General features: G+C 42.4%; 4 protein-coding genes across 4 annotated transcripts in view; 3 read left to right on the top strand and 1 right to left on the bottom strand.

Moving 5' to 3' along the window:
• Positions 1 to 1,124, bottom strand: part of LOC103791304 (uncharacterized) — a 204,268-nt gene extending 203,144 nt beyond the window's left edge. Inside the window, exon 1 of the mRNA XM_078363053.1 lies at positions 869 to 1,124. The gene's annotated coding sequence lies outside the window, so the exon portion shown is untranslated. The remainder of the gene's footprint in view (positions 1 to 868) is intronic.
• Positions 506 to 11,764, top strand: LOC144581125 (putative SAGE1-like protein). The gene is made up of 6 exons (XM_078363488.1): positions 506 to 1,055; positions 1,255 to 1,322; positions 3,594 to 3,680; positions 7,932 to 8,034; positions 10,337 to 10,477; positions 10,724 to 11,764. The coding sequence occupies exons 1-6, from the start codon at positions 986 to 988 to the stop codon at positions 10,897 to 10,899; spliced, it is 645 nt and encodes a 214-aa protein (XP_078219614.1). The 5' UTR covers positions 506 to 985; the 3' UTR covers positions 10,900 to 11,764.
• A 417-nt stretch (positions 11,765 to 12,181) lies between these two features.
• On the top strand, positions 12,182 to 19,826 carry LOC144581065 (uncharacterized). The gene is made up of 17 exons (XM_078363052.1): positions 12,182 to 13,209; positions 13,443 to 13,583; positions 13,826 to 13,966; positions 14,212 to 14,271; positions 14,601 to 14,711; positions 14,985 to 15,125; positions 15,375 to 15,509; positions 15,766 to 15,906; positions 16,153 to 16,293; positions 16,541 to 16,681; positions 17,316 to 17,450; positions 17,705 to 17,845; positions 18,096 to 18,236; positions 18,480 to 18,620; positions 18,870 to 19,004; positions 19,260 to 19,400; positions 19,651 to 19,826. Exons 1-17 carry the CDS (start codon positions 13,104 to 13,106, stop codon positions 19,824 to 19,826), a joined length of 2,268 nt encoding a protein of 755 aa, XP_078219178.1. The 5' UTR covers positions 12,182 to 13,103.
• Positions 19,827 to 19,987: 161 nt separating this feature from the next.
• On the top strand, positions 19,988 to 26,922 carry LOC144581119 (uncharacterized). The gene is given in 15 exon segments (XM_078363478.1): positions 19,988 to 20,172; positions 20,428 to 20,568; positions 21,203 to 21,337; positions 21,593 to 21,733; positions 21,984 to 22,124; positions 22,371 to 22,505; positions 22,761 to 22,901; positions 23,152 to 23,292; positions 23,539 to 23,679; positions 24,683 to 24,823; positions 25,069 to 25,209; positions 25,694 to 25,828; positions 26,189 to 26,282; positions 26,667 to 26,713; positions 26,716 to 26,922. Coding segments are annotated over 15 exon segments (1,806 nt in total). The 5' UTR covers positions 19,988 to 20,135; the 3' UTR covers positions 26,811 to 26,922.
• Positions 26,923 to 27,555: the final 633 nt, after the last annotated feature.

Raw genomic sequence — 27,555 nt, 5'->3', positions numbered from 1 at the left:
TCCTACACAGACACCCGATGGGTACGGCTGAAAGGTGAGATAGTTCCCGGGGAAAGAGCTCCTTCACGACTGAGAACCAACGGAGGAAAAGCACCCCAACCCGGGGCAAGATAGAGCTCCCAAGGTCAGGTGGCCTCCCTCATGGCTGACACAGAGCTCTGAGAGTCCCACCATAGGCTTAGAGAATCCAAGAAACAGCACCCCACTCCCTCGCAGCACTGGGAGACAGCACCCACAGATAATAATTTAAAAACCCAGCACCAAGAGAAAGCATCCGATAGGCGTCCCAATCGGGGATAAACAGATCCAAAGAAAAGCCAACACATCCTAGCTGAGAGTGAGCAACATCCAAGGCCAAATGTGCCCCACGGCTGACATCAGCAGCCAGCGAAGAGTCTCTCGCGGGCTGAGATAAACCCCGCGACAGAGAGTGAACCCACAGGGCAGTGATCATGTGTCCGCAGGACAGCCACCCTCACCCCAGCCCCGAACACAGACAGAGTCCCTAAGGCAGAGTCTCCCCGCAGTGTCGTGGCCAAGCGGGGAAGAAACACCGCCGCACCCGAAGGTGACACAGGCGACCAATGTAGGGTCCCCACCCTTGGGTTCAGTCATTGCAGCAGGAAAAGTTCGTCGCATCACTAAGAGGGAGTCCCCAAGAAAAGCTCCCCAGCCCCACAACATAACCGAGACGGGGTGTCCAAGGAAAAGGCTCCCCGACAGCTGACACACGCGCCCATGGTAGTGTCCACACAGCGAAGCCGTACCACTCACCGGACAAAGAACACCCCAGAAAAGAAGCTTTCCTAGGAAAAAGGACACCTTCTGGGGAGAAATTAAAGCATCCAGGGAAAAACTGCCCACTTACGTGGTCGTGAAGTCTTGACCTTGCCGGAGGAGCTGCGGCTGCACTTCCCAAAATGGCAGAGAAGTTGTGGCGCCTCCCCACTGCTGGAACTTTCTAGAAACTTGCTCTCTGGGAGTTATGGGAAGTGTGCCCCGGATGCCTGTGAGTGATGCTCATTGGGAGGCGTCCCACCAGAAGCACCAATCTGGTAAGGCTCAAGGGAGGCAGAAGGCAGGGAAGCTGCCGGCCACCGCGGGCCCCGCCCCAGCCGAACACTGGGAGCCTGTTGGGGGGGCCAGAGTCCCGAAGTGAAGCCTCGTGCACTGCGAGACCGCCGGCGCCAACCGGAAGAACCGGGAAGCGTGGCGTCCCCGCCCTTCGCTAACTCTAACCCTCTTTACGCGCAGCCTTCGGTATCGGCAGTACGGCGGACATAGGCAGAGGAACGCGGAACCTCACACAGCGGAATCAAAGGGTGAATTTGGAGCTGACGGGCAAAAACATCTTATAATATGTTTGTCTGGCTTTGATATCAGGGTAATATTGGCCTCATAGAATGAAGTAGTGTTCCTTCCTCTTTTATTCTTTTGAAATCCTTTGCTAAGTATTGGTATTACTTCTTCCTTAAATGTTTGATAGAATTTACATGCGAAACCACCTCGGCTTGCCTTCCATTTGTGGGGAGATTTAAAATTACTAATTAAATACCTTTCCATGCTATAGTCCTATTGCAAATTTCTATTTCTTTTGAGTCAGTAATTTGTTCTCTAGGAATTTCTCTGTTTCACCTGCGTTGTTTAATTTGTTGGCATAAAGGTGTTCATAATGTATGTCTTTAAATTTCTCACTTTCTTTGTGTGTGTGTGCATGTGAGACGGTGTCTCACTCTTTTGCTGAAGATGGAGGGTGGTGGCGCGATCTGGGCTCATAACTACTTCTACATTTCTGGTTCAAGCACTTCTTCTGTCTCGGTCTCCTGGGTAGCTGGGGTTACAGGTGGCATCATATCGCCCGGCTAATTTTTTGTGTTTTAGTAGAGTCAGGGTTTCACCATGTTGTCCAGGCTGGTCTCAAACTCCTGACCTCAGGTGATCCGCTGGTCTCGGCTCCCCAAAGTGCTGGGATTACGGGAGTGAGCCACCGCGCCTGGCCCCTTTTAATTTCTGTAAGGTCAGTATTCATAACACCCTTTTCATTCTTGATTTTGGTAATCTGTGTAGTCCTTTCTTTTATTCTTGGTCAGTCAAGCTAAAAGATAAGTTAGGTTTTTTTTCTCAACTATTCTGTGAACCAATTTTTTATTTCATTGATTTTTATTTCACTGATTTTCTTTAATTTTCATCATTCCCCTCTTTCTGCTTGCTAGTATGAAATACATCAGTTTAAAACTTCAGGAATAACAAATGGTTTGTTTCATAAAGGAGGATTTGAAACCTTAAACATATAGAAATGCTTATGATATTGCCAAGTAGTAGTCATTTTCGACCAGTTAACCAGAAGGAAATTTGGTATGCTGAAACCAGACAAGTTTTTTGTACCAGGTTTTATTAATTTTGAAAATATAAATCTAGTTTGTAAGAAGGTGTTTTTTGCATGAGTAGTTTGTTTTTTTTAATATTTAGACTTCTCATTTTCACTGAATCCCACAAATTTATTTTTTTTAAGCTTCAAAGTATGTATCAACCAGCACATTCACTATCTTCTTTGTGCTTTATCTCTGATAATCCTTATAAGAGCACCATGAGTTAGGTACTGTTTTATGCCCATTTTACGGAAATAGAATCTTAGGGTGCACATTTAAGTAGCTCTTTCAGGTTTAACCAGTTGGAAAAGTGACAAAATCTAGGTATGTCAGATTCCAGAGATTGCACACACAAATACTATATCACACTGCTTACTGCTGTGAGTTTGGTAGAGAATTCCTTGTTTATATGGAAATCACAAAACTGATAATATCCAGGATAATTGGCAGCAGTTTATAAACCCTCTTTACCGCTAATTTGGTGATTTTGTGTGCGGTCACCTGTCCACTAATCTAATCGGATCTTAGGCTCGTCACACTTCTGAATTTGCACACCAACTTTGTGTGTAAGGGTACTTCTCCAGGGGAAAATATCTGTAGATTTCATCAAATTTTCCAAAGAGGGTTAGGCCCGCTACTCAGCGTTCCCTGGAAGGTAAGAGAATGCCATGTAGCCTACACCCTTCTCCACCTGAAGAACTTCATACAGTTGGCTATGACTTTACAAATGATGGGCAGGTAGGACAACTAGGAAAGTGTATGTGCTCATTAATACATACTTCTCCTTTAAGCCTGAAAAGATGAACTTGTGGAATTACAAAAATTGGCATTCTAAATATTTAAGTATTAATATTTAGAATTATAGATCTTTTAGTCGGGATGGTGGCATAAGGAAGGTCAGTCTGCTCTCAAACTAAGCTGGAGGCATAAGGGATTTGTTTAACCTAGTGGTGTGAACCTACAGGAAGTCGTGATGGTAGCGTGAGTCATCACTTAGATAAAGTGAGATTTATAGATCACAGAACATGATATAGATTCTAGATATGAGATTCTAAACTCTGTTTGCTACCAAGGCACCCATTGCTAAAACAGTCTGTGATCATGTGCTCTCAGGAGGATCATATATTTCAGCTGTATAGTGCCAATTTATGTGCCAGTTATGTTCCAGGTATAAATGAAAGTGTTCTAGTAACACACAGAGATAATTATCAGACATATCTGCAGATGCCGGTTTCTCCACTTCAAACGAGTCAGCCAACTCCACCTGGAAAACGTCACACTGTTGGCTCTGTGCTTACAAATGATGGCCAGGTAAGATAACTTTCTATTTCTGCCCTAATTGTGACATTCTTAGTATAAGTATTTTCTCAGTGGAAAGATGAATATAAACTATATGGGTTAATTCTCTTGATTTAAAAGATAAGAATATGACACAGGAATTCTCATGTGAACATAAAATGGGAACTTTTTGGTCCAAGAGTAGATTCATTGGACTAGGAGCTGATGTTTTTAATTATCACATTTAATGCTCATAATTGTTCTGCAGATGTGTATTACTATCTCGCCTTTAATGAGAAATCAAGGCTGACAGCGGTCAAATGGCTTGCCCTACATGACACATGGTAGGACATAGAGCCAGGGTTCGAATGCATAGTCTGTATTCTTTCCCACTCCTCAATTAATTAGACTCTTCCCTAATTTTCCGTGCCTTTATTTTCGCTTTCTTAAGGAAAGAGATAAGAATCACACCTCACTCATAGGGATTGGCCAAGGATTGAGTTAATACATGCAAAGCATTTAGAAAAGTACCTGGAGGGTAGTAAATGTTCAGTAAAAATGTCTTCACACATTCTCAGCTCCTCTTTTATAGGATGTGAGAATGCTTTGGAAAATTTTAAAATCAAAATTATATATTATATACGTTCTATATATTACATGGTATATATATATAATATGTATTTCTTGAAATATATGCTGATACTCTTTCCTATTTAATGCGGGAGCATATTCGTTATTACTTCACCTATTATTTTAAGTTCTGGGGTACATGTGCAGGATATGGAGGTTTCTTACATAGGTAAATGTGTGGCACGGTGGTTTGCTGCACCTGTCAATCAATCACCTTGGTATTAAGCCCAGCATCCATTAGCTATTCTTCCTGATGTACTCTCTCCCCCCAGCCCTCCCCCAGAAAGACCCAGCATGTGTTGCCCTACCTGATGTGTCTGTGTGTTCTCATCATTCAGCTCCCACTTAAAAGTGAGAACACGCACTGTTTGGTTTTCTTTCTCTGCATTAGTTTGTTGAGGATAATGGCTTCCAGCTCCGTCAATGTTTCCGCAAAGGACATGATCTCATTCCTTTTTATGGCTGCATAGTGTTCCCTGGTATATGTGTACTACATTTTCTTGATCCAGTCTATCATTGATGGCCATTTGGGTTGATTCCACGTCTTTGCTATTGTAAATAGTGCTGCAATGAATATACGTGTGCATATATCTTTATAATGGAATGATTTCTATTTCCTTGGGTGTATACCCAGTATAACTTGATTGGTGAATCAAGTTATATTTCTGCCTCTAGATCTTTTGGGAATCACCACACTGTCTTCCACATGGTTGAAGTAATTTACATTCCCACCAACAGTGTAAAAGTGTTCCTTTTTCTCCGCAACCTTGCCAGCATCTGTAGTTTTTGACGTTTTAATAATCGCCATTCTGACTACTGTGCGATGGTATCTTATTATGGCTTTGATTTGCATTTCTCTAATGATCAGTGATGTTGAGCTTTTCTTCATATGTTTGTTGGCCGCATGAATATCTTCTTTTGAGAAGTGTCTGTTCACGTCCTTTGCCTACTTTTTAATGGGGTTGTTTAGTTTTCTTTTGTAAATGTGTTTAAGTTTCTTGTAGACTCTGGATATTAGACCTTTGTCAGATAGACAGATTGCAGAAGTTTTCTCCCATTCTGTAGGTTGTCTGTTCACTCTGATCATTGTTCATTTTGCTCTGCAGAAGGCTTTTAGTTTCATTAGATCCCATTTGTCAGATTTTTATTTTGTTGCCATGGCTTTTGGCATTTTTGTCATGAAATCTTTGGCCGAACTTATGTCCTGAATAATATTGCCTTGATTTTCTTATAGGGTTTTTATAGTTTTGGATGTTACATTTAAGTATTTAATCCATCTTCCGTTAATTTTTGTATAAGTTGTAAGGAAGGGGCCCAGTTTCAATTTTTGTATATGGCTAGCCAATTCTCCCAGTATCATTAATTAAATAGGGAATCCTGTCTCCATTGCTTATTTTTGTCAGGTTTGTCAAGAACAGATGTTTATCATTGTGTGATCTTACTTCCAAGTTCTCTAATCTGGTCCATTGGTCCATGTATCTGTTTCTCTACCAGTACCATGCCGTCTTGGTTACTGTTGCCCCACGGTATAGTTTGAAGTTAGGTAGCATGATGCCTCCAGCTTTCTCCCTTTTGCTTAGGATTGCCTTGGCGATTGTGGCTTTTTTGGGGGGATCCATATGAAATTTAAAAGAGTTTCTTCTACTTCTGTGAAGAATGTCCATGATAGTTTAATGGGAATAGCACTGAATCTCTCAATTACTTTGGGCAGTATGGCCATTTTCACGATATTCATTCTTCCTATCCGTGAGTATGGAGTGTTTTTCCATTTGTTTGTGTCCTCTTGGATTTCTTTGAGCAGTGGTTTGAAGTTCTCTCTGAGGAAGTCCTTCACTTCCCTTGTTAGCTGTATTCATAAGTATTTTATTCTTTTTGTAGCAATTGTGAATGGGAGTTCATTCATGATTTGGCTCTCTGCTTGCCTGTTTTTGGTATATAGGGATGCTAGCAATTTTTGCGCATGGATTTTATATCATGAGAGTTTGCTGAAGTTGCTTATCATCTTCAGAAACTTTTGGACTGAGATGATAGTATTTTCTATATATGGGGCCATGTCATCTGCAAAGAAAGATAACTTCATGTCCTCTTTCCCTATTTGAATACCCTTTCTTTCTTTGTCTTGCCTGATTGCCCTGGCCAGAACGTCTGATACTATGTTGGACAGGACTGGTGAGGGAGGGCATCCTTGTCTTGTGCAAGTTTCAAGAGGAATGCTTCCAGCTTTTTCCCATTCGATATGATATTGGCTGTGAGTTTGTCATATATGGGTCTTATTGTTTGGAGATGTGTGCATTCAATACCTGGTTTCTTGGGAGCTATTTTTTTTTTTTTGAGACGGAGTTTCACTCTTGGTACCCAGGTTGGAGTGCAATGGCGCAATCTCGGCTCACCACAACCTCCGCCTCCTGGGTTCAGGCAATTCTCCTGCCTCAGCCTCCCGAGTAGCTGGGATTACAGGCACGCGCCACCATGCCCAGCTAATTTTTTGTATTTTTAGTAGAGACGGGGTTTCACCATGTTGAGCAGGATGGTCTCGATCTCTTAACCTCGTGATCCACCCGCCTCGGCCTCACAAAGTGCTGGGATTACAGGCTTGAGCCACCGCGCCCGGCCCGAGAGCTTTTAATATAATGGGATGTTGAATTTTATCAAAGGCCTTTTCTGCATCCATTGAGATAATCATGTGGTTTTTGCCTTTAGTTCTATTTATGTGATGAATTACATTTATTGATTTACCTATTCTGAACTGACCTTGAGTCCTGGCAATGAAGCCAACTTGTTCATGGTAGATAAGTTTTTTGATGTGCTGCTCGATTCAGTTGGCCAGTATTTTATTAAGGATATTTGCGTCATTGCTCATCAGGAACACCAGCCTGAAGTGTTTGTTGTTGCTGTATCGCTGCCAGATTTTGGTATCCGGATGATGCTGGTCTCCTAAAATGTAGTAGGAGTCCCTCCTTTTCAATTTTTTTATATAGTTTCAGTAGAAATAGTGCCAAATAGTACTTTTTAAGTAGGCAGGACCATATTCTCGGGTTATCTTTTGATGGCAGGACCTTTTAGTTAACCTAGTATATCCTTCAATTTCATGTTTTATTTACCACCAATATTTCAAGGCACCTCCTGCCCCTACCTGGCTCCAAAATGAACATATTTGAGTCTCCATAAGGTTGGAGGTGGGAAAATTTACCTTTTCAATCGATGCTACCTTTCACTGTCTACATATATTATCTAATATAGTATTAATCAGTATTTGTTAATAAGTAACTTTCAACAACTAAAAAATAAAAACGGTATTTGCTTTTTTTTGTCCCCTAACAAGGGCTGAGAGACAATTATGTGTACTACATTAGAGAGATAAGCATGTTTCTTGTCTTGGTTGATGAAAGCCACTCATTCCCCAAGCACTCTGATTAATCATGACCGTACCATGTTTGACTTTGCATAACACCTTGTATTTTGCCTTCGCTTGTTTCACTGAAACTACATTAGAGTTGGCTTGCCTTTTCTGCGAGCATCGTGTGTGATGATGAATCTTTGACCTTTGGCTAAAACTTAATGATATAAATGCATGGCTGTGTATGCATATGAAGACTGTGACTTTGCAATGGTTGTATTTGTCTTTAATGGAATATGTTCACTGATGTTTTTCAGCAAATGAGGAGTGACAAAGTAAATCAGGGTGCAAGAAGGCATCGAAGGAAAAGGAGTCGTTCCAGAAAATCCAAGAGACGCTATTATTCTACGACAAGGCAGGGTACGTCCCGGTGGTTACACCAACAGGAAGCTGAGGGGGAATCCAATCTTTGGGCTTCAATCGTGTCAAAGGACATTTGTGGCCTTGTCCTTGAAGGATGAACAGATATGAGCACATTTGCAAGTGGAAGGGCAAGGTTCTATTTAGGTGCAACAATTTGCAGTTGCTGCAAGTGTGAGATGAATAAAGCAGGTTCCTGAGGCAGAAGGAGGTGGTGGGCACAACAAGAGGACAGGTCTGCTCACTTTCCGCCTGTCCACACACTCCTCTCTAACCCAGTGCAGTATGGCTTCTTCTTAGTCTACTCCAATGAAAATAGTGCCATCGAGGTCGCCATGTTTGCTGCACTTTGACATCAATTCCTCAGCAGCATGTGACACAGTTGTTTACGCCCTCCTGCACGGAAAACTTCTTGGGTCCCCAGACACCTGGATTTCTTACTCTGTTACTAAGGGCTCATTTTCCTTCTCCTTTTTTGTTTTTCTCCTCTTGCTTCCCACCTCTAAATATTTCAGGGCACCAAAACTTGATCCTAACCTCTCTTCTCTTCAATATATTATCTCCATAGGTGATGTCATGCTGTCTTAGAATTTTAAATGATTCACACTACAAGAACTGTCACCATTAAACTTCTAGGCTACGACTTGCTCCTGAAATCCAAACTCATAAAGAACTACACGTGTTGTATCTCTATAAGGTGTCTAATAGGCATCTACATTTCAACCAGCTCTGCAAGTTCAAATTTCTGACCTCCCTCTCTCCAAAAATACTTTACTCACAGCCTTCACTGTTTTAGTTAAAGACACTGTCCATTAGGTGAAACATCCACAAAGGTGTAACAAGCAGCTGTTCACAGGTATGGGGGATTCAGAAGTCCTGGTTTTAGAGTTTTCAGCTGTCCACAGTAGAAATAATCCCACCATGGCCTAGTTCAAGCTGTCGACATAAGGTCACTGAACCAGAATCAGGAAGAGTTGGCAGCATTCCGCTCCCGTAGTCGGTTGCCTAACCCCTCCTGCACATCCCTGGTATACTTTTACTTAGTAGGGCACCCCAAAATACTTAAAGTCACTTATGATTTCTCTTATGATTCTTTTATTATTCTCTCATTTCCAATCTCTTATCAAGTTCAGCAGTCAATGCCCAGTATAAACTCTGCATCCCACCATTTCCCTCTATCCCTCCAGTGCACACTGCCGTGATCGCTGACCAAGGTAGTACAACATCTTCTTGGCTGTCTTTCTAATCTTCCCCCATCTGTAGCATACTCTCTAACCATGTGGCTAGAAAATTATGTCAGCAAGCCATTTGCTTCCTAAAACCCCATCCTCAACTCTCCCTCTCCTAACAATGGTCCCATCCATTTCCTCCTGGCTCTCTTTGCCTCTGTCTAACACCCTGTAGTGCCCGGTCCATTCCCACTCCAGCCCCTACCCTTGGCCTCACCGCAATCTGGAACTCTCCCTCTGCCTCTGCACAGGAGGCTCTGCTTTTTCCTCCAAGCCCTGTCCAATGGCACTTCTTCAGATGGCTCTGCCCAAGGAGCCAGAGCCCCTGAGGCTCCCTCTGCTGCTGTCTCCCTCAGGCCTGTGGACTACTTCCCCAACACCAGCCCAATGCTGCTTGTTTCATTTGCTCATTGTGTATGTCCTGTCCTACTGCCCCATGGGGATATGAGTCCCACAAAGGCAGGGACCGTTGCTCTCCGTCCTCTTTACTGCTGATCCCCAGCTCCTGGCATTCCGCCTGCCACAGACAATGAATAAATGAAACAGGTGACAGACCTGGAGTAAAAGGAATGTTACTTTTCCAGACAAAAGGGGAGGATCTTTAGAATCACGTAAAAACTAGGGATGTGTGACGATGGAGTGGAGATAAGAGTGTTCAACTCCAATAGCCACCTCTATTTTCTCAGATTATATGAGGTAGAAGGGAGGCAAGTTAACAAGGCCTCACTTAGTCTGGCTTTCCCGCTGCACACAGCATGGCATGTATAGGTGAACTATAAAAGCGATATCAAATGAGAATTGTAAAGGGCAGCAAGATGATACAAAATGGTGATAGCAAGGAATCTGTGAATGTTTATTCTACTGTCATACTTACTACATACCATCGTTATGCCAAGAGATACATACGTAGTTTTATTGTGTAATCTGACCTGATATGTGTTTCAATGTGGTAAGTCCTTCTGTTTCGTGAAATGAATAATTCCATAGAAACTGATTGATACATAGCTGTCTCACCGGGATGATGGGACAAAACACACCTATCTTGCAACTGAGCCTCTTCATTTGGTTTCCAGATGCTAGCGTCACTCACAATGTCTGTGAAGAAAAGGTTAAAAATGGCCAACCAACACCCGATAATGTCTTTCCAACTGTTCCATCAGCGCTTATTAATATTACAGCAGCTGGTATTTCATCCCTGGGTTTCGGTGATCAGTGTAAGTTTGTTCACTTGTTGTACTGTCCTATTTGGTTTCCGTATACATTCATGGCGTCATGAGGGAAGATGGTAATTTTGTTGTATTATCTTTTCTGGCCTCAATTTTAGGGTTCTGAAATTGCTAACTGGTATGTTCTCCTCCTTTATGAGATAATTTCCTAGATACTGAGCATCCGAGGGGTATGCCTGTGCAGTTGACGTAATGCACATAACACACAGCTCAACCACTTCATTTGGTTTCCAGATGCTGCGGTGACTCACAACATCCATGAAGAGAAGATTAATAATGGCCAACCAGCACCTCATACCGTCTTTTCAACTGCTCCACCAGGTCTTGGTAATTTGGCAGCCCCTAGAATTTCATCCACGAGGACCAGAGATCTGTGTATCTCTGCTTCTTTATTGTACTATCCTACCTGATTTCCATAAGCAGGCATATTTTCATGAACGGTAGAAGGTGGTTTTGTTTCATATTCTTTCCTAGCCTCCATTTGGGGGATATCACATGGCCACCTGGCATATTCTCTCCCGATTTTTTAGATAATTTTCTAGAAACTGAGCATCAGAGGGATATTCCTGTGGGGTTGACATAATGCACTTACTTCAGAGCTCAACCTCTTCACTTGGTTTCCACATACTACGGTCAATCACAATATCCGTGAAGAAAGGATGGAAAATGGTCAATTGCAACCAGATAGTGTCTTGTCAAATGCTCGGTCACAGCAGATTTATATGACAGGAGCTGGTATTCTAGTGATGAGTACCAGAGATGTGTGTATGTTTGTTTATTAGATGTAGTATCCTACTACGATTCCATATGCATGCGCAATATGATGAAGAGAAGAAGGTGGTTTTGGGGAATTATCTTTCCCGACCTCAATTTGATGGAACTCGAATCATATGATGTCTGCTCCTGCTTTATCAGATAATTTCCTAGAAAGATCAGAGGGATATACCAGTGAGGTTGTCATAATGCACTTACCTCACAGCTCAACCTCTTTGTTTGGTTTTCAGATGCTACTGTCACTCAAAATGTCCATGAACAGAAGATGGAAAATGGCCAACTCCAAACTGATAAAGTCTTGTCAACTGTTCCACTATGCCTTGGTCATATGACTGCAGCTGGTATTCCATCCATGAGTATCAGGGATCTGTGTATGTCTTTTAATTAGTAGTACTGAATAGTTGGTTTCCCTAACATGCATATGTTCATGAATGGTAGAAGTCGGTTTTGTTGTATTTTCTTTCCTACTCTCAATTTGAGGGGTCTCAGATGGCCGCATATCATCCGTCCATCCGTCCTTCCTCCCTCCCTCCCTCCCTCCCTCCCTCCCTCCCTCCCTCCCTCCCTTCCTTTTTTCTTCCCTTTATCTCTGTTTTTTTCTTTCTCTCTCTCTCTCTTTTTTTTCTTTTTTCTTTCAAAACTGATTCTCACTCTCTCGCCCAGGCTGGAGCGCAGTGATGCTATCTCGGTCGCTGCACTCTCCACCTCCCGGGTTCAAGTGATTCTCCTGCCTCAGCCTCCTGAGTAGCTGGGATAACAGGCATGCACCACCACACCCAGCTAATATTTGTATTTTTAGTAGAGACAGGGTTTCACCGTGTCGGCCAGGATGGTCTTGGTCTCTGACCTCAAGATCCACCCGCCTCAGCCTTCCAAAGTGCTGGGATTACAGACGTGAGCCACCGTGCCCAGCCATATCCTATCCTGTTTCTTAGATAATTTCGTAGAAACTCAGCATCAGAGGGATACACCTGTGGGACTGACATAGTGCATTTACACCACAGCTCAACCTTTTCCTTTGGGTTCCAGATTCAACTGTTACTCAGAATGTCTATGAAGAGAAGATAAAAAAGGAACAAATGGCACCTGATAGATCCCTGTCAACCGTTATAGAAGGGCTTATAAATTTCGCAGGGGCTGGTATTCCACCCCTGAGTACTGAGGATCAGCATATGTTTGTTTACTAGTTATACTGTCCTACTGGGTTTCCGTATGCATGCAGTGACATGCAGGGAAGACGGTGGTTTTGTTTTATTATTGTTTCTGGTCTGAATTTCTGGCGTCTCATTTTCCACCTGATATGTCCTGCTTTATGGGTTAATTTCATAGAAACTGACCACCAGACGGATATACCTGTGGGGTTGACATAATGCACTTTCCTCAGAGCTTGAACTCTTCATTTGGTTTCCAGATGCTACCATCACTCACAATATCAATGAAGAGAGAATGAAAAATGGCCAGCCCCAACCTGGTAACGTCTTGTCAACTGATTCCACAGGGCTTTGTAATATGGTAGCAACTGCTATTCCGGCCATGAGTCCCAGAGATCGCTATATGTCCGCTTATAAGTTGTACTGTCCTACTTGCTTTTCATATGCATGCGTAGTGCCTTCTGAATGGAAGCAGGTGGTTTTGTTGTGTTATATTTTCTGAACTAAATCTGAGGGGCCCCAGATATATACACCACCTTATATATCCTCCTGCTTTATGAAATAATTTCATGGAAAGTGAGCATCAGAGGGATATACTTATGGTTTGGCCTAATGCACTTACCTCACAGCTCAACCTCTTCCTTTGATTTCCAGACGCTACCATCACTCACAGCGTCCATGAACAGAAGATGGAATATGCCCAACCAGCACCTGACAACGTGTTGTTGACACTTCAGCCAGGACTTATTAATATGGCAGGCGCTGGTATTTCATCCATGAGTACCAGGGATCTGGGTAAGTTTCTTTGTTAGTATTACCGTCCTACTTGGTTTCCATATGCATGTATAGTGTCAAAAAGGTAGGAGGTGGTTGTGTTATACTATGTTTCCAGGCCTCAATTTCAGGGGTCTCAGATGGCAACCTGGTATATCCTCTGGTTTATTAGATAACTTCCTAGAAACTGAGCACAGATATACCTGTGGGGTTACCATAATACACTTACTCACAGCTCTTAATTTGGTTTCCAGATGCTACTGAAACTTATAATGTCCTTAAGGAGAAGATGGAAAAGGGCGAACCTCAACATGGCAACATCTCATCAACTGCTCCAATAGGACTTACTAATGTGGCAGGAGCTGCTATTCCAGCCATGAGTACTGATGGTCTGTGTATGTTCACTTTTTAGTTGGATTTTCCTACTTTGTTTCCATATGCATGTATATTGTCAGGAAGCGGAGATGGAGATCTTGTTGTATTATCTTTCTTGATATCAGTTTGAGGGGTCCCAGATGCCGCTCTTGTCATCTTGATTTGTGCAAAAATTTCTCAGGAGCTGAACATCAGAGGGATATACCTGTGGGGGCGGCATAATGCACCTACTCCTATCTTCACCTCTTCATTTGTTTTCCAGATGCCACCGTCAGTCACAATATCCATGAACAGAGGATGGAAAATGACCAACCACAACAGGATAACGTCTGGCCAAATATTCTAGCATGGTTTAATAATATGGCAGGAGCTGGTATTCCAGCAATGAGTACCAGGGATCTGTGTATGTTCATTTTTTACTTGTACTGTCCTCCTTGGTTTCCATATGCAGGCATAGTGCCATGAAGGGAAGAAGGTTGTTTTGTGAATTGTCTTCCTTGGCCTCAATTTGAGGAGCCGCAGATCATCATTTGATGTGTTCTTTTGCTTTATGGAATAATTTCCTAGAAACTGATCATCAGTGGGATATACCGGTGGCATTGACGTAATTCACTTACTTCAAGCTCAAAATCTTCCTTTGGTTTCCAGATGGTACCATCTCTCACAATGTACATGAAGAGAAGATGGAAAATGGCCCATCCCAAACTGGTAATCTCATGTCACCTGTTCCACCACTGCTTGGTCTTATGGTAGCAGCTGCTCTTCCATGCATGAGTACCAGGGATCTGTGTATGTCTCTTAATTAGTTGTAGTGTCATCACTGGTTTCCATATGATTGCATATTTCATGAAAGGTAGAAGGTGGTTTTATAGCATATATTTTCCTGGGATCAATTGGAGGGTTCTCACGGGGCCACCTGGCATATCCTCCCCTGCTTTATTAGATAATTTCCTAGAAACTGAGCGTCAGAGAGATAGACCTATAGGGCTGATATAATGCACTTAGCTCACAGCTCAAACTCTTCATGTGGTTTGCAGGTTTTACAATTGCTCAAAATGTCTGTGAAGAAAAGATAAAAAGTGACAAAACAACACCTCATGAATTCTTGTCAACTATTACAGCAGGGCTTAGGAACTTCACAGAAGCAGGTATTCAACCCCTGAGTACCAGGGATCTCTGCATGTTCCTTTACTAACTACGTTGTCCTACTTGGTTTCCATAAACATGCAGTATCATGCAGGAAAAAAGGTGCTTTGGTTGTATTATCTTTTCCGACCTAAACTTGAAGGTTCTCAGATTGCCACCTGATACAGCCTCTTGTGTGATGGAACAATTGCTTAAATCTCTTTGTCAGAAAAACATACATGTGGCAGTGACATAAGCACTTACCTCACAGCTCAACCACTTCATTCGGTTTCCAGATGCTTCAGTCACTCACAATATCCCTGAAGCAAAGGTAAATAATGGCCAACTAGCACCTCACAACGTCTCGTCAGCTGCTCCACCAGGTCTTGGCAATATAGCGGCAGCTGGAATATCATCCACGAGGACCAGAAGTCTGTGTATGTCTGCTTCTTAGTTGTACTGTCCTACTTGGTTTCCCTAAGGAGGCATAGTTTGATGAATGCTACAAGTTAATTTTGTTGTATGTACTTTCCTAGCCTCAATTTGAGGGGTATCAGATGTTTCACTTGGCATATTCACCCCTGGATTCTTTGATAATTTCCTAGAAAGTGAGGATCAGAGGGATATACCTCTGGGGTTGAATAATGTACTTACCTCACAGCTCAACCTCTTCATTTGGTTTTCAGGTGCTACTGTCACTCAAAATGTCCACAAAGAGAAGATGAGAAATACACAACCAACACCTAATAACGTCTTATCAACTGTTCTACCAGAACATCTTTATTTGGCAACAGCTGGTCTCCCAGCCATGAGCACCAGGGGTCAGTGTATGTTTGCTTATTCATTTATACTATCCTACTTCGTTTTCATAGGCATGCCTAGTGTTCTGAATGGGAGAAGGTGGTTTTGTTGTGTTCTCATTCATGAGCTGCATTTGAATGTTCTCAGATCACCATCTAGCATATCCTCTTAAGCTTTATGAAATAGTGTTCTAGAAACTGAGTATCAGGAGGATATGCCTGTAGAGTTGACATAGTACACATAACTCAAAACTGAACCTCCTGATTTCCTTTCCAGATTCTACCATCACTCACAATGTCCATGAGGAGAAGATTAAAAATGCCCAAACGGCACCCAATAATGTCTTCTCAGGTATTCCACCAGCACGTATTAATATGGCAGCAGCTGGTGTTTCTTCCATGAGTACCAGGGATCAGTGTAAGTTTGCTCACTTGGCGTACTGTCCTACTTGGTTTCTATATGCATGCTTAGTGTCATGAGGGAAGAATACAGTGTTGTTGTACTATCTTTACTGGCCTCAACTTTACGGTTCTCAGACTGCTACTTGGTATGTCTTTTTTCTTTATGAGATAATTTCCTCGATACCGAGCATCCGAGCGGTATGCCTGTGCAGTTGACATAATGCATGAAACACACAGCTCAACCACTTCATTTGGTTTCCAGATGTTGCAGTCACTCATGCAATCCTTGAAGAGAAGATAAATAACGGCCAATCAGCACCTGATAACCTCTTGTCAACTGCTCCACCAGGTCTTGCTAATATGGCAGCAGCTGGACTTTCATCTATGAGGACCAGAGATCTGTGTATGTCTGCTTCTTAGTTGTACTGTCCTACTTGGTTTCCCTAAGGAGGCATTGTTTGATGAATGCTACAAGTTAATTTTCTTGGATATAGTTTCCTAGCATCAATTTGAGGGGTATCACGGCTACGTGACATATCAACCCCTGGATTCTTTTATAATTTCCTAGAAAGTGAGGATCAGAGGGATATACCTCTGGGGTTGACACACTGCACTTCCGTCACAGCTCAGCCTCTGTATTTGGTTTTCAGATGCTACCATCATTCAAAATGTCTGCAAAGAGAAGATGGAAAATAACCAACCAACACTTAATAACACCTTGTCAACTGTTCTCCAAGGACTTCCTTATTTGGCAACAGCTGGTCCCCCAGCCATGAGCGCCAGGGATCAGTGTATGTTTGCTTATTCATTTGGACTATCCTACATGGTTTTCATAGGCATGCCTAGTGTCCTGAAAGGGAGAAGGTGATTTTGTTGTATTGTCTTTCGTGAGCTGCATTTGAGTGTTCTCAGATCGCCACCTGGCATATCCTCTCTGGCTTCCTGAAATAGTTTTCTAGAAAGTAAGCATCAGGAAAATATACCTGTGGGGTTAACATAATGCACATAACTCAAAACTGAACCCCTTTATTTAATATCCAGATGGTATGATCTTTCACAATGTTTGTGAGAAGAAGATTAAAAATGCCCAAGCAGTACCCGATAAAAGCTTCCCAGCTAGTTCCCCAGCACTTATTAATATGGCAGCAGCTGTTGTGTCATCCATGAGCAACAGGGATCAGTGTACCTTTGAGCAATTGGTTTACTATCCTACTAGGTTTCCATATGCGTGCATAGTGTCATGAGGGAAGAATGTAGTTTTGTTGTACTATCTTTCCTGGCCTGAATCTTAAGTTTCTCAGAGTGCTACTTGGTATGTCCCACTTCTTTATGAGATAGTTTCCTGGATACTGAGCATCAGAGGGGTATGCTGTGGTTGACATAATGCACTTACCTCACAGCCCAGCCTTTTTTGTTGGTTTCCAGATGCTGCAGTCACTCACAATGTCCGTGAAGCAAAGATAAATAACGGCCAACGACTACCTGACAACGTCTTGTCAGCTGCTCCACCAGGTCTTGGTAATATGGCAGCAGCTGGAATTTCATCCACGTGGAACACAGGTCTGTGTAGGTCTGCTGTTTGTCTTACCGTCCTACTTGATTTCCCTAAGGAGGCATAGATCCATGAATGCTACAAGTTAATTTTATTGTATACACTTTCCTAGCATCAATTTGAGGGGTATCAGATAGTCACAGGGCATATCCAACCCTGCTGTCTTTGATAATTTCCTAGAAACTGAGGATCAGACGGATATACCTCTGGGGTTGACATAATATACTTACCTTACAGCTCAACCTCTTCATTTGGTTTTCAGATGCTACCATCACTCAAAATGTCCGCAAAGAGAAGATGGAAAATAACCAACCAACACCTAATAACGTCTTGTCAACTGTTCTCCAAGGTCTTCCTTATTTGGCAACAGCTGGTCTCCCAGCCATGAGCACCAGGGATCAGTGTATGTTTGCTTATTCATTTGGACTATCCTACTTGGTTTTCATAGGGATGCCTAGTGTCCTGAACGGGAGAAGGTGATTTTGTTGTATTATATTCTGTGAGCTGCATTTGAATGTTCTCAGATAGCCATCTGACATATCCTCTTCAGCTTTATGAAATCGTTTTCTACAAACGGAGTATCAGGGGGATATGACTGTAGAGTTGACCTAGTACACATAACTCAAAACCGAAACTCCTGATTTCATTTCCAGATTCTACCATCACTCACAATGTCCATGAGGAGAAGATTAAAAATGCACAAACAGCACCCAATAATGTTTTCTCAGCAATTCCACCAGCACATATTAATATGGCAGCAGCGGGTGTTTCGTCCATGAGTACCAGGGATCAGTGTAAGTTAGCTCCCTTGGCGTACTGTCCTACTTGATTTCTATATGCATGCGTAGTGTCATGAGGGAAGGATACAGTGTTGTTGTACTATCTTTACTGGCCTCAACTTTACGGTTCTCAGACTGCTCCTTGGTATGTCTTTCTTTATGAGTTAATTTCCTCGATACTGGATATCAGAGGCGTATGCCTCTGCGGTTGACATAATGCATGAAACACACAGCTCAACCACTTCATTTGGTTTCCAGATGCTGCGATCACTCACAACGTCTATGAAGCAAAGATAAATAATGGCCAACTAGCACCTGATAGCATATTGTCAACTGCTCCACCAGGGCTTGGTAATTTGGCAGCAGCTGGAATTTCATCCACGAAGACCAGAGATCTATGTATGTCTGCTTCTTAGTTGGACCGTCCTACTGGGATTCCCTAAGGAGGCATTGTTTGATGAATGCTACAAGTTAATTTTGTTGGATATAGTTTCCTAGCATCAATTTGAGGGTTATCAGAGAGCCACGTGGCATATCCTACCCTGGTTTCTTTGATAATTTCCTAGAAACTGAGGATCAGAGGGATATAACTGTGGGGTTGAAATAATGTACTTACCTCACAGCCCAGCCATTTCTGTTGGTTTTCAGATGGTGCAGTCACTCACAATGTCCGTGAAGCGAAGATAAATAACGGCCAACTAGCACCTGACAACGTCTTGTCAGCTGCTCCACCAGGTCTTGGTAATGTGGCAGCGGCTGGAATGTCATCCACGAGAACCACAGGTCTGTGTAGATCTGCTTCTTAGTTGTACTGTCCGACTTGATTTCCCTAAGGAGGCATATATTGATGTATGCTACAGGTTAATTTTGTCATATACACGTTCCTAGTGTCAATTTGAGGGGTATCAGATAGCCACATGGCATATGCAACCCTGCTGTCTTTGATAATTTCCTAGAAACTGAGGATCAGACGGACATATCTCTGTGGTTGACATAATGTACTTACCTCACAGCTCAACCTCATCGTTTGGTTTTCAGATGCTACCGTCACTCAAAATGTCCGCAAAGAGAAGATGGAAAATAACCAACCAACACTTAATAACGTCTTGTCAACTGTTCTCCAAGGACTTCCTTATTTGGCAACAGCTGGTCTCCCAGCCATGAGCACCAGGGATCAGTGTATGTTTGCTTATTCATTTGGACTATCCTACTTGGTTTTCATAGGCATGCCTAGTGTCCTGAACGGGAGAAGGTGATTTTATTGTATTATCTTCAGTGAGCTGCATTTGAGTGTTCTCAGATCGCCATCTGGCATATCCTCTTCAGCTTTTTGAAATCGTTTTCTAGAAACTGAGTATCAGGAGGATATACCTGTAGAGTTGACATAGTACACGTAACGCAAGACTGAACCTCCTGATTTCATTTCCAGATTCTACCACCACTCACAATGTCCATGAGGAGATGATTAAAAATGCCCAAACGGCACCCAAGAATGTTTTCTCAGCTATTCCACCAGCACATATTAATATGGCAGCAGCGGGTGTTTCATCCATGAGTACCAGGGATCAGTGTAAGTTTGTTCACTTGGCGTACTGTCCTACTTGATTTCTATATGCATGCGTAGTGTCATGAGGGAAGAATACAGTGTTGTTGTACTATCTTTACTGGCCTCAAATTTACGGTTCTCAGACTGCTACTTCATATGTCCTTCTTCTTTATGAGATAATGTCCTAGATACTGAGCATCAGAGGGATATGCCTGTGACGTTCACAGGATGCACTTACCTCACAGCCCAGCCATTTCTGTTGGTTTCCAGATGCTGCAGTCACTCACAATATCCATGAAATATAGATAAATAACATCCAACTAGCAACTGACAACGTGTTGTCAGCTGCTCCACCAGGTCTTGGTAATATGGCAGCAGCTGGAATTTCATCCAGGAGGACCGGAGGTCTGTGTATATCTGCTTCTTAGTTGTACTGTCCTACTTGATTTCCCTAAGGAGGCATAGTTTGATGAATGCTACAAGTTAATTTTGTTGTATATAGTTTCCTAGCATTAATTTGAGGGGTATCAGATAGCCACGTGGCATATACTACCCTGATTTCTTTGATAGTTTTCTAGAAACTGAGGATCAGAGGGATATACCTGTGCGGTTGACATAATGCACTTTCATCACAGCTCAACCTCTTCATTTGGTTTTCAGATGCTACCATCACTCAAAATGTCCACAAAGAGAACATGGAAAACAAGCAACCAACACCTAATAACGTCTTGTCAACTGTTCTCCAAGGACCTCCTTATTTGGCAACAGCTGGTCTCCCAGCCATGAGAACCAGGGATCAGTGTATGTTTGCTTATTCATTTGGACTATCCTACTTGGTTTTCATAGGCATGCTTAGTGTCCTGAATGGGAGAAGGTGATTTTGTTGTATTGTCTTTCGTGAGCTGCATTTCAGTGTTCTCAGATTGCCATCTGGCATATCCTCTCTGGCTTTATGAAATAGTTTTCTAGAAAGTGAGCATTAGGAGGATATACCTGTGGGGTTAACATAATGCACATACCTCAACACTGAACCCCTTCTTTTCATTTCCAAATGCTACGATCACTCACAATGTCTGTGAGAAGAAGATTAAAAATGCCCAAGCAGTACCTGATAAAATCTTCCCAGCTAGTCCCCCAGCACTTATTAATATGGCAGCAGCTGTTGTGTCATCCATGAGCAACAGGGATCAGTGTACCTTTGTGCAATTGGTTTACTATCCTACTAGGTTTCCTTATGCGTGCATAGTGTCATGAGGGAAGAATGTAATTTTGTTGTACTATCTTTCCTGGCCTTAATCTTAAGGTTCTCAGACTGCCACTTGGTATGTCCTTCTTCTTAATGAGATAGTTTCCTGGATACTGAGCATCAGAGGGGTATGCTGTGGTTGACATAATGCACTTACCTCACAGCCCAGCCATTTCTGTTGGTTTTCAGATGGTGCAGTCACTCACAATGTCCGTGAAGCGAAGATAAATAACGGCCAACTAGCACCTGACAACGTCTTGTCAGCTGCTCCACCAGGTCTTGGTAATGTGGCAGCGGCTGGAATGTCATCCACGAGAACCACAGGTCTGTGTAGATCTGCTTCTTAGTTGTACTGTCCGACTTGATTTCCCTAAGGAGGCATATATTGATGTATGCTACAGGTTAATTTTGTCATATACACGTTCCTAGTGTCAATTTGAGGGGTATCAGATAGCCACATGGCATATGCAACCCTGCTGTCTTTGATAATTTCCTAGAAACTGAGGATCAGACGGACATATCTCTGTGGTTGACATAATGTACTTACCTCACAGCTCAACCTCATCGTTTGGTTTTCAGATGCTACCGTCACTCAAAATGTCCGCAAAGAGAAGATGGAAAATAACCAACCAACACTTAATAACGTCTTGTCAACTGTTCTCCAAGGACTTCCTTATTTGGCAACAGCTGGTCTCCCAGCCATGAGCACCAGGGATCAGTGTATGTTTGCTTATTCATTTGGACTATCCTACTTGGTTTTCATAGGCATGCCTAGTGTCCTGAACGGGAGAAGGTGATTTTATTGTATTATCTTCAGTGAGCTGCATTTGAGTGTTCTCAGATCGCCATCTGGCATATCCTCTTCAGCTTTTTGAAATCGTTTTCTAGAAACTGAGTATCAGGAGGATATTCCTGTAGAGTTGACATAGTACACATAACGCAAGACTGAACCTCCTGATTTCATTTCCAGATTCTACCACCACTCACAATGTCCATGAGGAGATGATTAAAAATGCCCAAACGGCACCCAAGAATGTTTTCTCAGCTATTCCACCAGCACATATTAATATGGCAGCAGCGGGTGTTTCATCCATGAGTACCAGGGATCAGTGTAAGTTTGTTCACTTGGCGTACTGTCCTACTTGATTTCTATATGCATGCGTAGTGTCATGAGGGAAGAATACAGTGTTGTTGTACTATCTTTACTGGCCTCAAATTTACGGTTCTCAGACTGCTACTTCATATGTCCTTCTTCTTTATGAGATAATGTCCTAGATACTGAGCATCAGAGGGATATGCCTGTGACGTTCACAGGATGCACGTACCTCACAGCCCAGCCATTTCTGTTGGTTTCCAGATGCTGCAGTCACTCACAATATCCATGAAGTAAAGATAAATAACATCCAACTAGCAACTGACAACGTGTTGTCAGCTGCTCCACCAGGTCTTGGTAATATGGCAGCAGCTGGAATTTCATCCAGGAGGACCGGAGGTCTGTGTATATCTGCTTCTTAGTTGTACTGTCCTACTTGATTTCCCTAAGGAGGCATAGTTTGATGAATGCTACAAGTTAATTTTGTTGTATATAGTTTCCTAGCATTAATTTGAGGGGTATCAGATAGCCACGTGGCATATACTACCCTGATTTCTTTGATAGTTTTCTAGAAACTGAGGATCAGAGGGATATACCTGTGCGGTTGACATAATGCACTTTCATCACAGCTCAACCTCTTCATTTGGTTTTCAGATGCTACCATCACTCAAAATGTCCACAAAGAGAACATGGAAAACAAGCAACCAACACCTAATAACGTCTTGTCAACTGTTCTCCAAGGACCTCCTTATTTGGCAACAGCTGGTCTCCCAGCCATGAGAACCAGGGATCAGTGTATGTTTGCTTATTCATTTGGACTATCCTACTTGGTTTTCATAGGCATGCCTAGTGCTCTGAAAGGGAGAAGGTGATTTTGTTGTATTATCTTTCATGAGCTGCATTTGAGTGTTCTCAGATGGCCTTCTGGCATATCATCTCTGATTTTATGAAATAGTTTTCTAGAAACGGAGCATCAGGGGGATATACCTGTGGGGATGTTATAATGCACTTAATTCAAAACTAAACCTTTTCATTTCGTTTCCAGATGCTATCGTCACTCACAGTGTACATGAGGGAAAGATTAAAAATGCTGAAGGAGCACCCAATAAAGTCTTCCCAACTGTTTCCCCTACACATATTAATATGGCAGCAGCTGGTGTTTCATCCACGAGTACCAGGGATCAGTGTAAGTTTGTTCACTCGGTGTACTGTCCTATTTGGTTTCCACATGCATGCATAGTGTAAGCAGGGAAGGATGTAGTGTTCTTTTCCTGTCTTTCCTGGCCTCAATTTTAGGGTTCTCAGATTACTAGCTGGTATATCTTTCTTCTGTATGAGATAATTTCCTAGATACTACCCATCAGAGTGTTATACCTATGTAGTTGACATAATGCACTTACCTCTCAGCAAAACCACGTTCTTTGGTTTCCAGATGCTGCAGTCACTCACAATGTCCATGGAGAGAAGATGAACAATGGTCAAAGAGCACCTGAGAACTTCTTGTCATCCATTACACCAGGGCTTATTAATGTATCAGGAGCTGGTACTCCACCCATGAGTACCAGGGCTCAGTGTATGTTTCCTGGTTGTTTCTGCTTGGTTTCCTACTTGGTTTCCATAATCATGCAGGGTCATACATCAAACAAGGTCGTTTTATTATATTATCTTTTGTGAGCTCATTTTGGGAGGTCTCAGATAGCCACCTGGTATATCCTTCTGCTTAATGAGATCATGTTCTAAAAACTGAGCATCAGAGGGATATACCTGCAGGGTTGTTGTAATGCACTGACCTCACAGCTTGACGTCTTCTCTCGGTTTCCAGTTGCTACTGTCACTCATAATGTCCGTGAAGAGAAGATGGAAAATGGCCAACAAGCACCTGATAATATTTTGTCAGCTGTTCCACCAGGGCTTATTAACATGGCAAACGCTGGTATTCCAACCATGAGTAGCAATGATCTGTATATGTTAGCTTATAAGTTGGATTGTCCTCCTTGGTTTCCACATGCATGCATGGTGTCATGAAAGGGAGGAGGCAATTTTGTTGTATTATCTTTTGTGACCTGAATTTAGGGTTTTCAGATCACCACCTGGCCTGTCCTCTTGCTTTATGCAATGATTTCCTAGAAACTGAGCATCGGGAATATACCCGTAGGGTTGACATCATGTATTTTTCTCACAACTCATTTGGTTTCCACATGCTACCATCACTCCCAATGTCGGTGAAAAGAAGATAAAAAACAGCCAACTAGCACCTGATAACTTCCTGCCCACTGTTACACTAGGGCTTAATAATTTGGCAGGAGCTGGTATCATAGCCAAGACTACGAGGGATCTGTTTACTAGTTGTACTTCCTACTTGGTTTCCATATGAATGCATAGTGTCATAAAGAGAAGAAGGTGGTTTTGTTGTATTATCTTTTGTTAGCTTAGTTTGAGGGTTTTCAGATGGTCACCTGGCACATCATCTCCTGCTTTATGGCATAATTTCCTTGAAACTTAGCCTCAGTGGAATATACCTGGGGCTTCACATAATGCACATACCTCACACCTCCTCCTCCTCACTTGATTTCCAGATGCTTCCATCACTCACAATGTCCATGAAGAGAAGATAAAAAACGGCCAACCAGCAACTCAAAACTTCTTGTCAACTCTTCCATCAGGACTTACTAATATGACAGGGGCTAGCATCGTAGCCATGAGTACCAGGGATCTGTGTATGTTTCCTTATAAGTTGTGTCCTACTTGATTTCCATATGCGGGCATAGTGTCATCAAGGGAAGAAGGTGGTTTTGTTGTATTATCTTTTCTTGCCTCAATTTCAGGGTTCTCTGGTTGCCACCTGGTATATACTCATGCTTTATGGGATAATTTTCTAGAAACTGAGCATGAGCGGGATATACCTGTGGGGCTCTCATTATGCACTTAACCTCACAGCTCGGCCTCTTCATTTTTTTTCCAGATGCCACCATCTCTCACAATGTCCATGAGAAGAAGACGAATAATGGCCAACAAGCACCTGATAACTCCTCATCAGCGGTTCCACCAGGGCGTAGTAATCTGTCAGGAGCTGGTGCTTCATCCAGGAGTAGCAGGGATCCGTGTATGTTTGTGTATTGGTTGTACTGTCCTACTTGGTTTCTGTATGCATGCATAGTGTCCAGCAGGGAAGCAGGTGGTTTTGTTGTATTGTCTTTTTTGAGCTCAGTCCGAGGGGTCTGGTATCGCCACCTTGTATATCCTCCTGCTTTCTGACATAACTTCCTCGAAACTGAGCCTCCGAGGGATATACCTGTGGGAGTGACATAATGCACTTACCTCGCAGCTCAATTTTTCCATTTGGATTCCAGATGCTACTGTCATTCATGATATCCAGAAGGAGATAGAAAATGGTCAGACCCCACCTGATGGCTTCCTGTCAGATTCTGCTCCCCCAGAGCTTATAAATATGACAGGAGATTGTATGCAACCCAACACATTAGATTCTTTGTCTTACAACTGCACTAGTCTCAGCAAAGATAAGCTGCTTTACAAACCTGATAGTAACGAATTTGTGGTAGGAGCCCAAAACTACTGTGTCTCTGCAGGTGATTCACCAGTCACAGCAAGGTCTCCGGTGGAAACTGTGCCAAATACAGCACGAATATCTCCTGCTATGGCAAAGAAAGTTAATGATGATATAAAACATCAATTGATGAAAGAAGTTCGAAGGTGTGGGCGAAGTAAGTAGTGCAAGAATGTCTATCAATGAAAGCCTGAGAAGTCTCCCATTCTATGATTTAGAACACAATTATGCTTCCCCTTGATCTCATCGTTTGGCTAAATTGGATCTGTCTGTAATTTAGCAGGGCTTCTATTTAATTTCACTGAAAATTTCAAATACATCTGCTTAGGTGTTTTTCTTTGTTAGTGTTCACAATAGTTTCCTTAGTAATATACTGATGTGATTTAAGCATTCAAAACACAAACACTGTGTAACATTGTAGCCCATAAAAAATGTATACTGCGGTAGTGGATGCAATGAGATTGAAGTATATTTCATTTTCATAATTTTAGAAATACTAACTTTTTAATACCTTCAGATTATGAAAGAATTTTCATTTTGCTTGATGAAGTACAAGGATCTATGGAAGTCAAGAAACAACTTGTTAAATTTGCCATTAAGGAAGCAGCAAGGTGGGTGCCAAAAGAAAACTCTTCTATTGTTTTAAGCACTTGTGCCCAGTTTGGGACAGGAGCAGGAAGAAATCATGCCTTGTTCTTCCTAATCCCTGGCCCTCAGTCATAGTTCATGCTATTTCCCCAAGCATTTAGGTTGATATTTTCTTATTCTAACCCCTTTTTCCAATGCCATGGAGCCTTCCAAATTTATGATAATCTGGGAGTGGGTGTGGGCCCTCAGGTGACTCACTTGGTCATTTTCTAGTTTGTATTTTCCATGAGCATGCATTTTCTATCTGCATGTACATTGTAAAGTCTGTTTTGTATCCACTACTACCTCTTACATATCACAGATGCCGTGGGTATCCTCTGGTTAATGGAATACCTCTTTCATTTCAGGCTTAAAAATTTTGCCTTAATTCAGCAACTCAAGAAGGTGCTAAAAGAGTAGATTCCCACTGCCATCTCAGCAAAGTTAAGCACATGAGAAAAAATAATTGTGTTAATGCAAATACCAAGGAGAAACAAGGATATGTGCTGTAAAGTGGAGTAGGTCATTGCTGAAGCTTCCTGTAATTTTGAAGTGAAGAAAATTCCCTTCCTGAAGCTAAGAAAAGATGGAGCTTTTGAAATTTAATAAATTTCTGTTAGTAAAAGCTAGACTTTTGTGGTTTGTTTGTTGGTTTATTCTTCCACCTGAGGAGGGATACGAGTTGATAAATCACCAATGTATTTAGTATTACGGTCATGGTTTCTGCATAGTTGTAGCCGGTATTTATAACTGCCTTCGTTCACTACCCATTTTTCATTCCCTTTGCCCTGAGATAGTATGTCATCTGGTCATGGTGCTTGACCTGGCAGGATGACTCAAACCTTCATCACTGAACAGTCTGAAGGACCATTAGATACCTGCCTGGATTGGGTTGCTGTACTTTTCCATTAAGTGTAATCAGAAAACATGGGAGGACTAAGAAGCTCTCTAGACACAGCAGACATACTCCTTTTTAGCTCCTGGTGTAGTGCAACTAATCCCCCTTTGATCGTCAGGTTCATCATCCCAAGCCAGTGGATGACCCCCTCCTTTGCCTCTAGATGGAAAGTGATGAAGAGACCAAAATGGCCAGCTGGCAGTATGAATGTCTTTTCAATGGAATCACTGTTGTGTCCCTTGGTGAAAGCATTTCTTCCTTTGGAAATAAGACTTCTAGTTCAGCAGAGCCTAACGTCAGGAGAATAGGAAACGTTTTTGCTAGTGGGTCACTGGGGTATAGAGTATGAGTAGAGACAC

The sequence above is a fragment of the Callithrix jacchus genome, chromosome X, assembly GCF_049354715.1.
Source record: "Callithrix jacchus isolate 240 chromosome X, calJac240_pri, whole genome shotgun sequence".
NCBI classification, from domain to species: Eukaryota; Metazoa; Chordata; class Mammalia; order Primates; family Cebidae; genus Callithrix; species Callithrix jacchus.
This window is presented reverse-complemented; position numbering and strand designations above follow the sequence as displayed.